This window comes from Plectropomus leopardus, chromosome 22, assembly GCF_008729295.1.
Source record: "Plectropomus leopardus isolate mb chromosome 22, YSFRI_Pleo_2.0, whole genome shotgun sequence".
Lineage (NCBI taxonomy): Eukaryota > Metazoa > Chordata > Actinopteri > Perciformes > Serranidae > Plectropomus > Plectropomus leopardus.
In genome coordinates, this window is record NC_056484.1 from 21,367,943 (window position 1) to 21,382,802 (window position 14,860).

Sequence of the window (14,860 nt, forward strand, 5' to 3'; positions counted from 1 at the left end):
ACCAGCGTCTCTCTTTTCCCAAGGGAACAGTTTATGACAATCCATCAAATTAAAGACCTGCTACAAAAAAAACCTCATTAGTTTCTTATTTTTGCAGTTATCTATTCTTCAGTCCCACCTATATGAGCTGCTCAGATTGGCTGATACTTTTGGGTTTGTTTTGGTCATTATTCCTCCCCTAATTCAGTTTATAAATCTGTGCTGGCATCCACACACACAACTTAGCTAGCTGAGAACACAAACCCATAACCCAGTGCATTCTCTTTGACTTGTTTCCATCACTCATTCCATCAATGCAGAGCAAAGACCAAAACAGACAAGAGTCTCCAGGTTATAAGCCATAAAGTGCACAGAGAGACAAAAACATGTGGGATGGTCTTTCGCAATAAAATCATTTTAGAATGACAAAACGTTGAGCCTTGTCATCTCAGGCATTTGCCAGATGCCCCGGGCAGTGGGTTGAGGTTCAGTGTCTTTGCTTTACAGCACTTGGTGCATTACCGTTAACCCTAAAATTGTGCAAATTGTAATTGGCAATATAAAATACACCATGCATGGAAATAATTTTGAAAAAACTTCAATTTATCACAAAAGTTTTTATGCTTGCATGAGGTGATATTTCAGGCAATTCAAAACAGCTGTATTTCACAAAACTGCAATGGAAAGACTTTTTTGGCTTTTCTAGGTCACATAATGCTATGGCTATGTTGTCAGTAGGAACTGGTTCCCTTGGGCATGATGCAGCAGGAGCTACAAGACCTGTTACTGCATCACTCTTTAAAAGTCGAGCGGATCATCCAGTTTCTAATCCACAATTCCTGGATTGTGAAATTGTGGACTATCAATTCCCAGAAATCCCTCATACGTGGCCGCTCCCACGTATAAGGAGCTTGCCTTTCCATTATCACTCCATAACACGCATACGTGGCCTTGGATTGGGAATATGACGGCTAGTGTGGTGGCTGCAATAGAAATAAAGCCGCTAACGTTTTCAACATCCATCACCATGCTTGTTGGAATGTTATCGCAAGTAGAGAAGTCACATATCATCGCTCAGTGGAAACACAGTCTTCTCACAATTGTGTTTTATCAACATTTGGAAAATATCGCTTAAGTTTTGTGCAAATCTGAAATGGAAACCCGCCTACTGTGATGTACATCTGATGGTGGGAGCAAAAAATTATTTAAAAAATACTTCTTTGGATTGCGTACGATGAGTTATAAATTAAAAACAAACATGAACTATGAGAAAAAAATGTGTTTTGTTTTCTTTGCACTAAGTCACCTTGTCAAACTTTTAATTAGCTTCTCCTATAAGCTTGTTTGTTTTTCTTGTTTTTAGACAAAGGACATCGGCATAGATAAAAATAAAGATAAAACACGTAAAGGGATATAATTAAGATAAAAGAAACACAGCACAAGGTTGAGCATTAAGTATGTGGCTAAATTTTGTGCCTGTGTGTTGGAAGATAAGAGGGCAGCAGGTAAAGTCAGTGACAACAGGGGAGCTGATGAAGGGGGAGAAATGATTAACATCAATATTTTTCAATTGCAGGATGTCCTGGAAATTTTTAGATAGTTAACCCTCTGAAACCTGATTTTTCAAAAAATAAAAAATAAAAACCATGGGAAGAAAGCAGAGAGCAGCTTTAGCAATGGCCCTAAAATGTGCAAGATATTAGACAAAAGTAACTTTAATAAAAATGAAATTACCCAAAAATAAGCCCCCCAAAAAGTAAAAAAATTAAATGATATAATAAATGATTAATAATTTTTTTTTAAATCAGGAAAGTGCCCTAAAAATGCTAAAAAAAAAATTAAATGAATGTACTTATTTATTTTCTGTAACAGAATTTAAAATATTTTATTAAAACTTAACATTTCCCTTGTTTTTGAGAAATTACTATTTTTATTTATTTATTTTATTCATCTTGCAGGACATTTCTTGCCAAGTTGCTCATTGCCCTTAATACCAAATTTTAAGAAATCAAACCAACCTGTTGAGGTTTCAAAGGTTTTAATACTTGTGAAAGGCATCTTAATGCTGCACAAAAAATACTGATGATGATCCAGGTTTCAAAAAGTTCACAAAGTGACATAAAATAAAAATGTGCCATTCTTCTATGCAGATCATGCAGAAGAGCATCATGTACAGTTTATTGTAGCTTGTCTGCATGAGACGGACCATATCATCAGCTTCTATTTTCTCAAAGTAACAAAAACAGGACAATGCATTTCTGACAGCGTAAATATTTTGAGACAAGAGTTCATGGGAAGAGCTAGTTGGACTCCAAAATTTAGGCTCCTCGCAGCATCCAAATACACACTTGGCATAACTGAGCTGAGACAGAGCAGAGGATGGCAGCTCCAGCCAAATAAACACAGCCTACCCTCTCTCTCAGTGACATCACAGCTCCAAAACAATCTGACGCTGTGCAACCAGCAGAGGGAAATCTGTCCTCTGCTCGGTCATTGCCAACCTTTTACCAGAAACTTATTACTCAATTTTATGGAGAGACAGTAATCAAATAAAGTGAATCACAGTGTTTAAACATGTCTGCAATTACAACAAAACAAATTATCCAGGAAGAGATGACTTGGCACCATAGCACACAGTAGGAGGATTTTCCCAACACTGTGCCATAAAGATAACTAGAAGTAATCCATTTTATAGAGACATTAAGCAGCTGATTTTGTCTTTTGTTTGTGATAGTGAATTTCTGTGAATCAAGATTTTCTTCGACATCAATTAAGAGAAAATGTCACAAAACATGGGGAAAAAGGTCATGAACAACTTGCAAAGAAATGTTTCAGAAATTGCAAGGAATAATTATTAAATTAATAAAATTAAATTATTAAAATGAAGAAAAGCTAGGAAAAATGGTCTGGGGTTAAAAAAAAAAAATCTGTAGAAAATAGGAGAAAATTAAAAAAGGTAGGTAAAACTGTAATAATTATCATAATTACAAATTTGAAATAATTTTACAATATTTTTAGAAAAAAATATTATTACGTTTTTAATTTGCCGAGATTTTCAGATAATTTTCTTATACTTATTTTCTAATTTCTTGCCAATTTTTGGATCCTCTCTCCTTTCATCACTAATTGCCGCTTTCCCATGTTTTTAAAGAAATCAAGCCAGTTTGCTCAAGCTCAGAAGGGTTAATGTTTTTATCAGCAGAATATGTCACAGACAAGAAAGAAATATATATACTTTTAACTTAATACTTCACCTTTCCATTTCAAATTCTAGCATTCTATGGACAGAATTTGTTCATTTGTCTTATTGTGGCTTTTCTATAGATAGATGCTGGCAGGAAATGGCGCTGCAACAGCATGACAGTCTGTGACAGTGCACACGTGCCACCCGCAGCAGTTTATCGAGGTCACCGTCACGCACAGGCAGAGGTAGGCTGTGTGGCCCGTCTTTTAGTTCTGGTAATCAGTGTCATAAAATCCAAATTACATCCACTGTTATTCATGCAGTAAAGGAATAAACCATAATATAGTTAAGAGAGTGCAGATGTTTTATGAGTGCTGTTTAATTCTGTAAAAAAACAGCGACATCGAAACTAGTTTGTGCAGCAGATTGTTTACAGCACGTGACCTGACAGAGCAGCATGACAGCAAAGTCTAGAGCACTGCCAATATGTCAAATTATTTATGTCTACATACCATGTTATGCAGGTGGCTACAATTGTAAAAACTTATGCAGTAAATTAATCATAAACTGAGAGGAATTTCCTGCAGCAGCACCTTTGTGATCCTCACACCTGAAATAACACATCCCACTGTTTGACAGTCATCTCACATTTGTTATGTAATGTGCACACAGTACAACAAAAGGAAGCAGGAAATAAACTAATACATTCTTCAGATATCAATAAGAGAACAGGGAAGCTGGAAAATCATTTGTTTACATGCTTTAAAAGATAAAAACAATCATTTCTCAGAATGGGCTGGCACTGAAATACTGGAAGGGGCTGACGCTGCAGGATGCATTAAAGTGCTTGATATAAGCTAGCGTTATTTGAAGTGTGTGATTGTGTGATATGAACACAATGGCGATATGGTTGTAACACCAGCCGAGTTGGTGGCAGCATAGCATCCAGCTTCTATTGAAATGAAACTAAACCACAAGAAAAAAAGAAAAAAACATGGACACCTTTACTGAAACTTAACCTTACTGTTCCATTTGTAAATAAATGAAAATACTTAAATGTACAGTAAAAAGAATTAATGTCCTGTTTTAAAAATGTACAGAAAAAATATGGAAATAAACTTTAGAGGGGCCAAAACCACACCATCCTTAATAAATAATTGCTGAAGACAATGGAGGACGTCATACTGTATATACGTATGCTGTGTGTGACAGATGAAAGGTTGACCTTGACCTTTGACCTTGACCAACAAAACCTAGTCAATAAAAAAAGGTCACAGTGACCTTTGATCACCAAATCTTATCAGGTCATAAAGTCTAAGTGGATGTTGGTCCCAAATTTGATAAATTCCTTAAAGGCTATCTCGAGATATTCCATTTAATAGAACTAGAGAGATATGGTCAAAGTGACCTTGACCTTTGACATATGACCACCAAAACCTAATCAGATCAACATTGAGTGCAAGAGGACGTTTCTGCCAAATTGAAAAAATTACCTCAAGGCGTTCGTGAGATATTGCATTGACAAGTATGAGATGGACGGATGGAAAAAATGTTTTGTGAGATCACAGTGACCTTTGACCTTCAACCACTAAACTCCAATCAGTTCATTCTTGAGTACTAGTGGACATTTGTGCAACATCTGGAAAAAGAAAATCCCTGAAGATATTCTATTCACTAGAATTAAACAGAAAATGTCACAGTGACCTTGACCTTTAACCTATGACCACCAAAATCTAATCAGTTTATTGCTGAGTCCAAGTGGACGTTGGTGCCAAATTTAAAGAAATTCCATCGGGGCGTTCTTCAGATATCGCGTCTACGAGAATGGGACAGACGGACAAACGTAATGACAAACGCTACATAATGCCTCTGACAACAACTACGGCTGGCCCAGAGGCATAAAGATCCAATCCATCACTAAAAACTTGCAAAACAAAACAAACTGTAAAAATCAACAACACCAAAGCCAAAACGAAAGATAAGTGATGCAGAGAAATAAGAAGAAAACAATCCCCCAAGAACTTCCTGGCATCTCATCCCATAAAGCGCCGCTGGGGAATTTACTGCTTGGTAGAAACCACCCACTGGATGTTAATGAGGTTTCCCAGTACAGACTCTTAGTGTGTGTTATGGGTGTGTTCAGCGCTGCAGCTCTTACCATGGAGAGCACAGTCTGGGTCTGCTGGAGGAGCGGCTCAGGCAGCAGGGAGATGTGGACACACTCAGGGATGGTCACCGTGCCACCGTCCAGGTCGGCGATGATCACATCCAACTGAAAACACATAAATTTAATTATTTATTTTTTAATCTCAGAGACTGTTGATAAAAGCATGATACATGAGCTGATTGCAGCAACTGAAAGACAAATGCAGAGACGGTTATCTCTGTCAACAGCTGCTCATTTCAGGATGCTGACTATCAAACAAAAAACAGTCATATTTCAATGCAGACGGCAGAAGGGGATGCCCCAGTGATAACCTCTGACCTCTGACCCTGACGACGGCTCCTACATTGTTGAAGGGCATGTGACTACAGTACAAAACACAGCGTCCCGTTGTGATGTGACACAATGGCTACATCAGGGCGGCACACAGCAGCACACAGCCAGACATCTCTAACAGGAGGTTCATTACACTCTCATCAGGCTTCAATAAGACAGCAGATAATTATTCCTTTGACCAGCAGATGTAGACAGTGACTTTTGTCATGTATGTTGGTATCATTTATCTTGGCAAGGTCTGTAAAGAGCACTGCATCAGACAGTTTATTAAAAGACGGATGAACCATTGCTGAATGGGTCAGTGAGAGTTTAAATGAAACATTCTTTTCATTGTAATCAAAAGTCAGATCCATGTCAGAGTAACCGAGGCTATAAATTAAAGTATATAACAGGTTTTTTTCATAGAATAGTTTGACCTCTGATTTTGAAAGCCCCTGAAGTTTATTAACCCTCTGAAACCTGAGCAAACTGCCTTGACTTCTTTCAAAGAAGAATGAAATCAGCAACTAAAGAAGTAATTAAAGAAAAAACTGCAAGGAATTGGTGAAAAATAAAGTTAAATAATAATAATTTAAAAAAAAAAAGTTAAAAAAAAGTACCAGAAAACGGGGGGGGGGGGGGATGTACAAAACAAAACAAAAATAGTTTAATGGTCATTTTTCCCTTGATTTTTTAATAATCTTCTAAATCTACAAATTTCTATCAATTTGGAGAACATTTCTTGCCAGTGAACTCATTGCCTTCTTGGGGTTTAAGAGTTTAGATATCTGTGAAAGGCACCTCAAAGCAGCACAAATGAGTGTGTCAGTTCAGGTTTTAAAAGGTTAAATTATGGCACAATGCGTTTAACTTTGACACTAAGATTTTTTGTTTTTAATCTCATTTGTTTCCCACAGCTGGAAACTGGCAGCAGGTGTTCCAGCCAGTCTATCTTGCACACAGTGCATGCTGGGTTTTTTAATGATACTGGCTGTTTGTTTATTGTTGATGGAGTGCATTTGTGTGTAGTTGGCATTTTGTCCTCCAGCTGGCTGTGAGGTGCCAACATTTTCTGCTGCTTCAGACTGCTTCCCTGGCTGCTTTATGTCTGTTCATTTTCTCTCTCAGAACGCATCGCCAACAATCTCCAATAAAACTATTATGGAGACGAATGAGCGACAGTATTGTCAAGTCGGTATTGTCACACTGAGTGTTGATATTGTAACAGCACTGCTCATACTGCTTTTAGTGAAATACTGTGGTCGAAAAATTCCAGTCCAGTGGTTATCACTGTTATACTCAGTTCAAACATATGGACTTAAAGTATCTGTTTAAATTTTTTATAATTCAAACATACATTTCAGGCCTACAAAAAAAACAACAACAAAAAAAACCTGACACGAGAACCCACCAGTTCTTGTGTCTCAGAGCGGAAGAATGAATTAACACCGATGATGAAGGGGGTGGGGGTGCTCAGGACCTCTAGTAGTTTCCCCGGCAGGATGGGAACGTAGGTGAAGCTGGAAGGGACACAAAAAATGATTTAGCACATCTGCTACTACTACTTTTGATTCAACCTTGCAATATTGTTTCAGAACAGCTAGAATTACTTCCTTGTGATTTTACCTCTGTGAACCAGTCAAAAACTGTAACTGCAGTTACAGTTTACATCGTCTGTCCAGAGTCAAAAAAAAACGACAGTAGACAAATATGTTTCAAATATGGATGTTGCTGCAAAGAAGCTATAATTTCTAAAATGTGGATGCATCACACATATCTTCAACCCGACAAAGATTTCTACAATCAGCACAGTTTGAAGATTTGTGTCACCATTTTAATCTCTAATCAAATGTTTCCCCTTTTGTTTCTGAGATATGACACTGACTAATGGCCAAAAAAAAGTACTTTTGCAGAACATTATGATGTCACAGTGAAGCTGTACTTCAACCTTTTAAATAAAAAATGTAAGCAGCTCCTGCCAGACATTTGTGTGAAATTTTGTCATAATTAGTGTATGATTTCTTGACAAAAAACAACAGTTCATCATTGATTCCCAGTGGACAGTCGTGCCAAATTCTCAGAAACTCCCTCAAGTTGTTCTTGGGATATCTGGTTCATGAGAATGAGACAGACACAAGGTCACGGTGACCTTGACCTTTGACCACCAAAATCGAATCAGTCCATCTTTAAGTCCAAGCCAATGTTATTGCCAAATTGGAAGAAATTTCATCAAGGCATTCTTGAGATATCATGTTCACAACGCTGAGACGAATGCAAGGAGAAACTGAGGAGTGGAATCCCACCTGTATTTGAGGGGGAACATGATGGCCAGCAACCCCCGGCAGGCATCTGTTAGTCTCTGGTAACTGCTGGACAGGAACAGGATCTTATGTTCCGTCAGTGCGGCACAGAACAGATACAATACGTTGACTATACCTGAGGGACGAGAGAGCAGAGACGAGACATCACAGGGAGTCCAGGACGCTAAACAATGTCATATATTCTACCAGTATTAGTGCAAGTTAGTTATCCGGGTAAACTCATGAGCTAAAATTCTGCTGTGATGGGATATTTTAAAAACATTTGCTAGAGGTTTAACCCTTGTAACCCTGAGCAAATTAGCTTAACTTGAAAATTAGTTAAAACAGAATTAAATTACACTTCAAAGTTAATAAAAGTTGTAGTAAAAAAATAAAAAAATAAATGACCTGAAGAAAGTTCTTAAAAATGATAATATTTCTGTGACTTTATTTTCAATATGTAACTAAATTATGATAATTATCAATATTTTTTTCTCTTGCTTTTTTATTTTTTTTTCCCACTAAACATTTTTCCCCTGCTTTAAAAAAAGAAACAATTTTCTAAATCCATTAATTTCTTGCCATATCTTAAACATTTCTTAACAAGTTGCTCACTGCCTTTTTTCCCATGTTTTTGAAAGAAATTACAACAATTTGCTGGGGATTAGGTTAGGTTAGATTAGGTTTAAATATTTGTCATAGGCATCTAAATGCAGCACTAGAAACAGCACTTATAGCAGGCTTTCTAGACATTCTGTAAGACAATTATCAACATCTTCAAACCATACCAAGCTGTCTGAAGAGCTGGGCCACGCTGGTGCCGCTGACAGGCAGCGAGTCATCGATGGGAGTCTGGATAACTTGCCGGTCGCCAGCACCTAACGTTATTGTCCTCTACAGATGAAAAAAGAGCGGAGAGAAAAGAAGGATTAACAGGGGAGGTTGAGGAAACCAAAGAACGATTGGTGTTTCTGAGAAAATCAGGGGTTTGACAGCGTGGTTTAATCACAGTTGTGCGTGTCCGGTGAGCAGCGTGAGTCAGCGACAGAGAGATGGAGAATCCCGGAAGCTTAGCAGGTACATGACAAATAAAACACAAGCCATTCCAGCTGATCGGGACATGAATGGAGCCGGGTGGGACTCCATGCCAACGGCCTTATTGCGAAAACAACACCGGCAGCCCCGTGTCAGTGAGCCTTTATGGGAGAGAGAGAAATCCCAGCGACATGGCAGGTGTCATGCGCAGGCGATTTTTCCACCACAGTTGAATGTGAGCAAATGAGATTGATCAGGATGAATCTGTATGGATGATTCGCTTAAGGTCATGAAGCATGTCTGGGGATAAAATTAACCTTTAAATCTGTAGAATCTGATCTGAGTTGTAATCTGTAAAAAACAAAGTGTCTGCAGCACAGACACTGCTTATCACAGGGAGGAAATTCAGCATCTCTAATTTGCACTACACTGTGTCTACTGTATATGCCCTTTATTACATAACTACATTGACTTTGTAAATCTGGAAGTCTACTATGCTCCAGACAGACGACTAAGCCAATAAATATCGACTTGTGTGTTGTTAGGATAACAAGCGTATCCGGGAGTGGGAATGAGAATAATTTAGACTGCAAAAATACAAATCAATACAGTACGGTTAAAATAATACAAAACAACTAAGCATTTTAGCACAAGATGAGGCTGTTTGAGGCAAGATCACATGACTACTGGACACAGAATACCTTGGGAACATGGTTTCTATTGTATGTGAAACGTCTGAGACTCATTATTTTAATTAAAAAGGAGATTTTTTTAAGTGGGGTTGTATGGGCTACTAATCCATGGTTTGTGTATTACATACTGCAGATGGCAGTCAGCATGCCCCCAGTTTGGAGAAGAAGGCTGGAGATGAAAAGCTAAGCAATGTAATGCTGTAAATGGGGGCCAGCAACAAAATGTATTTTAGCCACCTAAAAAAAAAAAGAATCAATATCAGTTTAAGTGTATACTACACTAACCCTTTGAAAGCAGGATCGACATCACTTATTTTGTTGCAGCATTCAGGTGCCTTCAGGTCTTTTGAAAACATGGGAAAGCAACTTGGTAAGAAATGTTATGCAAATTGCAGGAAATCAGTAGATTTGAATAAAATAAATAAATACATTTTTAAAAAAGCTGGGAACAAATGTTCAATGGGGGGCTGATAACGGCTTTTGTTTGCTTACTTTTTTCTTTGTAATTTTTGTAATATTTAATTTCTTGTAATTTAATTTGGGAAAATTCTTCTTAAATTTCTGGTGACCTTTTCCCATGTTTTTGACAACAAAAATGAGGCCAATTTCTCAGATTTCAAGGGGTTAAGAGTATTTTCCTGGGTTTACATTTCTGTCAGACAGCCTGTTTCAACAAGAAAGCCTTTCGGATCTCCATCGATTGAGTCTGGCTTTGATGAGAGTGATATAACGGCTTTATTTTCCCATTAGAAACCACTGCCCGACATTGAGGTAAAGCAGTAAAAATACTTACAATCTAGCTTAAACCTAAACTGATACTGATTTTTCTGGACTTTTTTGATAGCTAAAATATGTTTTGTTGCTGCCCCCCATCCACAGCAGTACATTGCATAGCTTCTGTGTCCGACTCTAGCCTGCTTCTCCAAACTACTATTGATATCTACTAGTTGTAATATGTAATATAATAAGTGATCCATATAACCCCACTTACAAAAATGACTGATCACTTTAAAATCGGTACAATTTTTTATGTTTAACAGGCCTCTATGCATCAATTTGGGTTGCACAATAATGGGCAAAATAAAAATCCAGATATTTTTCCCAGATGATCACACTTCCATGCAGTGTACACGGAGAGAACAAAATTACATGAAAGCACTTGTATCAACACCTGAATACTATTTTGAACAACAGCAGATATTCCACTTGTATTTTTTCATTTTGCCAGAGGGCTTTCAATGTTCACAAACCAGTTTCTGAAAGAGAGCTTCACCTGAAGTGTCTCAAATGTACCCACAGTCAGTATGAATGTGTTCAGCTGAGGGGGACAAAGTGCAGCATTATTTCATGCTCTCTGCAGCAGCAGCAGCAGCAGCAGCAGAATTAGCATCAGCAACTAGAGGCGAGCTGTTAGCAATACAATACTGTGATCCAACATCTGATCATCAGGTGTGCCCAATTCATTGTTTGGCCTTTGAGATTTGAAAATGAAGGTCAGATTTGTGACGACAACAGAAAACTTTGTTTTGTCTTTTAAATGCATGTGTATGATGTATGTTTGTGATGTATCATTCTGTGTCCCCTCTTTAAATTCTAAGGGTCTCTGCAGGTCCTTGAATGCAGTGCAGGCGGAGCTCAATTTTTTTTTCTCAGCAGCAATTTGTGACTCATGAAGTAGATAACTGATCTTTTGATCTATTAAGAGCTGATTAGATCAGATCAGATCAATGGATGAGAAGAGCAGCTGCTGCAGATGAATGCATACTCACTGAAATACTTTTAGATGCAGCAGAATGAATGGTTAAGTTTCACTTTAAATGCACCTGGTATTCTGCTGCTTCACCTGTGCTCAGAGTACTCTACCACTCAATTTAAGTGTTGGCAACTTCAGTAAACTAAGTTAGTCTGACTCAACTTGATCATCACAAAGAGGTTTTTGCTAATGATGAAGAAGAGATCTGTGAATTCTGTGTTGTTGATATGTTTAAGAAAATACAAATATGACTGGTTTGGAACCAGCAGAATACAAATATATAGCTCAGTATCCTTGGTTTATTAAAGTTGCTAAAACTTAGGAGGGTAAATTTGATTTATTATTATTTTTAAGTTGCAACAACTTCACAGAATTCAATAAATATAACTAAATTTTAAGTAAACTTAGATGTAAAGTTAACAAAAATTAAGTCGTAAAGTTAGATTTAGTTGCATTTTTTAAGGCAATGTGTTTCATAGATTTTCTTTAGTAAAATCAACTGAAAAGATTTTGCATTGTAGGAACTAATAAACTGCAAAGACAATTAAGTGCCCCACAAAGTAGCGTTTGAAGTCTTTGAAGCAGATGTTTTAATAGTGGCTGGCCGTCACAAATAAATGAATGTTGGGGAAACCCTGGAATGTGTTATGAATCTGCTGCTTATTGATGCTAAATGGAGTCTTTAAGTTATAAACTCGGGGTTTAAGGGATAATCCTTACCTGTACATTTATTCAAAACTACCTTATCTGTGTTGTGATTGTGTGAAAAAAGTACAACTTCAGAGGCTCATATCTGATGTGTACTTAATTTGAAATGATCAGTTGTTGGTCACATATTAAGTCTGTGTCAAAGCATTTTGATTGGTTCTCCTGCCACAGGAGGCGTGCGTGGATCGGCTGAGGGGAATGGGTGGCAAAAGGGAAGCAGAGAAAGTTTGGGGCTGATTGGTGGCGAGGGGGAGAATGAAGTCAGGCTGGCGTACCAAACTCTCCTCTCTCTCCTCCTGGCCCGGCTACATGAGCACCCAGCGCGAAAACACACACACACACACACACACACACACACACACACACACACACACAACCCCCAGGATAAGACACAGGTTAGAAATTACAGGAGTGACCCAAACATAACAACATTATGACAGTAATGTATCAGCATGGCAAAGAAACTAAGCTGCACAAATAATTACGTCGAAAACATGATCTGCAGGATGATGGAGTGTAAAAAATAAAGATGAGTGCAAACATAAGACATGAGAGACACGCATGCAAAATAAATAGCCATCATTTAGCATTCAGCAGCACAGCAACAGGTGATCCATAATGTCATTCCACTCCTGACTCTAGACGAACACACAGAGAGCAACAACAGTACAAATACTGATAAATGACTTTCATAACAACAATAATGTAACAGAGGGGTATACAGATTAGTATTACTCAGTTTACTGTAGGTCGCACACACGCACACACGCACATGCGCACGCGCGCACGCACGCACACACACACACGCACACACACACACACACATTATGGAGGTACACAGGAGCCTTACTGAACACAACGTTTACTTCTGCCCTGTGAGAGACAAGAGAACTGATCAGAAGATATGGAATGAGTTCCTCCATCTACATTTAGTATTCAAATTACACTGTAACAGTAAAGCAGGTTTTACACATCTGCATCAAACTGATGCTGTATGAGGGCTATGCGTAGACCCTATGCTGCAGCCTGATGTGCACATCCCCAGAAATATAACCACACCTTGCAGCCACGCAGACCTCCTGTTTATTTTTGTACGCTGAAAACCGTTTCCTTAGTGAGAACAAGACTTTTACTGAGTTTTATTTCACAAACACACTGTAAAGCTGATGTTACTTAAAATAATCATGGAAACCGACTGCCTTGAAAAAGTAAAGAAAATACAACTAATCTTAACTAAGAACTCTGAAACTGGGAACGTCAGACCACTGTTTGGCTTTAAACTACACCAAGTAGTCAAATTAATACTGCAAACAGCTGACTTCCTGCCCTGAAATCACCTTCTAACCTCAAACTCATTGTCACACTGTAGTGATCTGAGGTAAAGGGAAAAACTGAAGTTCACATGGCTACGTGATGTGTGTCTCACCATGTGATCGACTGACAAAAAGTGGCAATGACCTCCAGCAGAACAACTTGTACAACTTTCAGTTTGATGCCGGTTATGCCTTACAGCTCTAATGTGTTCCTCCTAAATCACATTTAGTCAGTCAGAGCGCTTGGCAGTGTAACAGGAACAGGGATTGGAATTCCCTCTGTCACATGAATTCATGTTTGAGACAGATTCACACATTTTCCTGTAACAGCTCAATCGCTGATGGATGAGCACTTGACTTTCTTCCATTGTAAACAGAAGTCATTCCACATCATGGGAAATCTGATACTATTCTACAAGAAGGGTCATGCTCAAGGTCATATATTGTACAGATTGTGGGGATTTACTACATTGTTCAAGGGGGCTTAATGAGAAAGGATGCATAAGAACTCAATGGTTTGTCACTTCTGTGTTAAGGCCACCCTGCTGCTCCACCTTTGTCATTCACCATGTCTCGCGTCAGGCCAACAGCCTGAAGTTCACTCCACATTAGGGTTGTGTAAACGACTCAGATAAACGACTGCAGTGTTGTAACATCCTGCTTGTAAACCTGTTGAAGTCACACACTTGTAAAGTGCTGCAACTGAGAAGTTTTTTTTAAAGATAAATGAGGACAGTTTAGTCCAGTTCACTCACAGTCCAAAGTTACATGGCAGGACTTCAGACCCCTTCTAGTCAGTCAGCAGATGTTAATTTGACAGCCTGCCACATACAAGTGCATGTAACTGTAGATTTTAAGTTAAGGTGCCGGCAGTTGATCAAGCTTTTGCCAAACTGACCATTCAATAAGTCCCATCTCTTTAGTTTCTGTTGCTACGCTGGTTAAACTTTCCCTTCTTTAACGGTGAATAAGCAGTTTACAATGCCAACATTTAAAGGAGCTTCATGGAACATTCAAAGCATATCTATGATTCACAGGCTGCAGTAGGGTACCTGCACAGTCCTCAATATGGAGGTGGCTGAGCCAGTGGCTAACAGCAAGAATGGAAGTAACAGTGTGAACAGTGCTACCAGCAGGAGCAGTGCTACCAGTGGAAACAGTGCTACCACAGGAAACGGTGCTACCAGCGTGAAAGGTGCTACCAGCGTGAACGATGCTACCAGTGTGAAAGGTGCTACCAGCGTGAAAGGTGCTACCAGCATGACAGGTGCTACCAGTGTGAATGGCGCTACCAGCATAAGTAGTGCTACCAATGTAAATGGTGCTACCATCATGAATGGTGCTAACAACAGCAGGACTGCTGAGAAAGCTAACACTGTTGACCTAGGGGGAACCAGAGGGTGGGCGTTATGCTTCT

At 38.6% G+C, this 14,860-nt stretch overlaps 1 protein-coding gene across 4 annotated transcripts in view; it reads right to left on the minus strand.

Moving 5' to 3' along the window:
• Positions 1 to 14,860, minus strand: part of sbf1 (SET binding factor 1) — an 82,918-nt gene that overhangs the window by 31,929 nt on the left and 36,129 nt on the right. For 3 of the 4 annotated variants that reach the window (XM_042511532.1, XM_042511533.1, XM_042511531.1), the window contains 5 exons: positions 12,406 to 12,435; positions 8,731 to 8,836; positions 7,946 to 8,078; positions 7,054 to 7,162; positions 5,322 to 5,435 (listed from right to left, as the gene is read on the minus strand). In XM_042511532.1, the coding sequence (XP_042367466.1) occupies positions 5,322 to 5,435; positions 7,054 to 7,162; positions 7,946 to 8,078; positions 8,731 to 8,836; positions 12,406 to 12,435 (492 nt within the window). The remainder of the gene's footprint in view (positions 1 to 5,321; positions 5,436 to 7,053; positions 7,163 to 7,945; positions 8,079 to 8,730; positions 8,837 to 12,405; positions 12,436 to 14,860) is intronic. The other variant, XM_042511534.1, reaches the window with a different exon arrangement.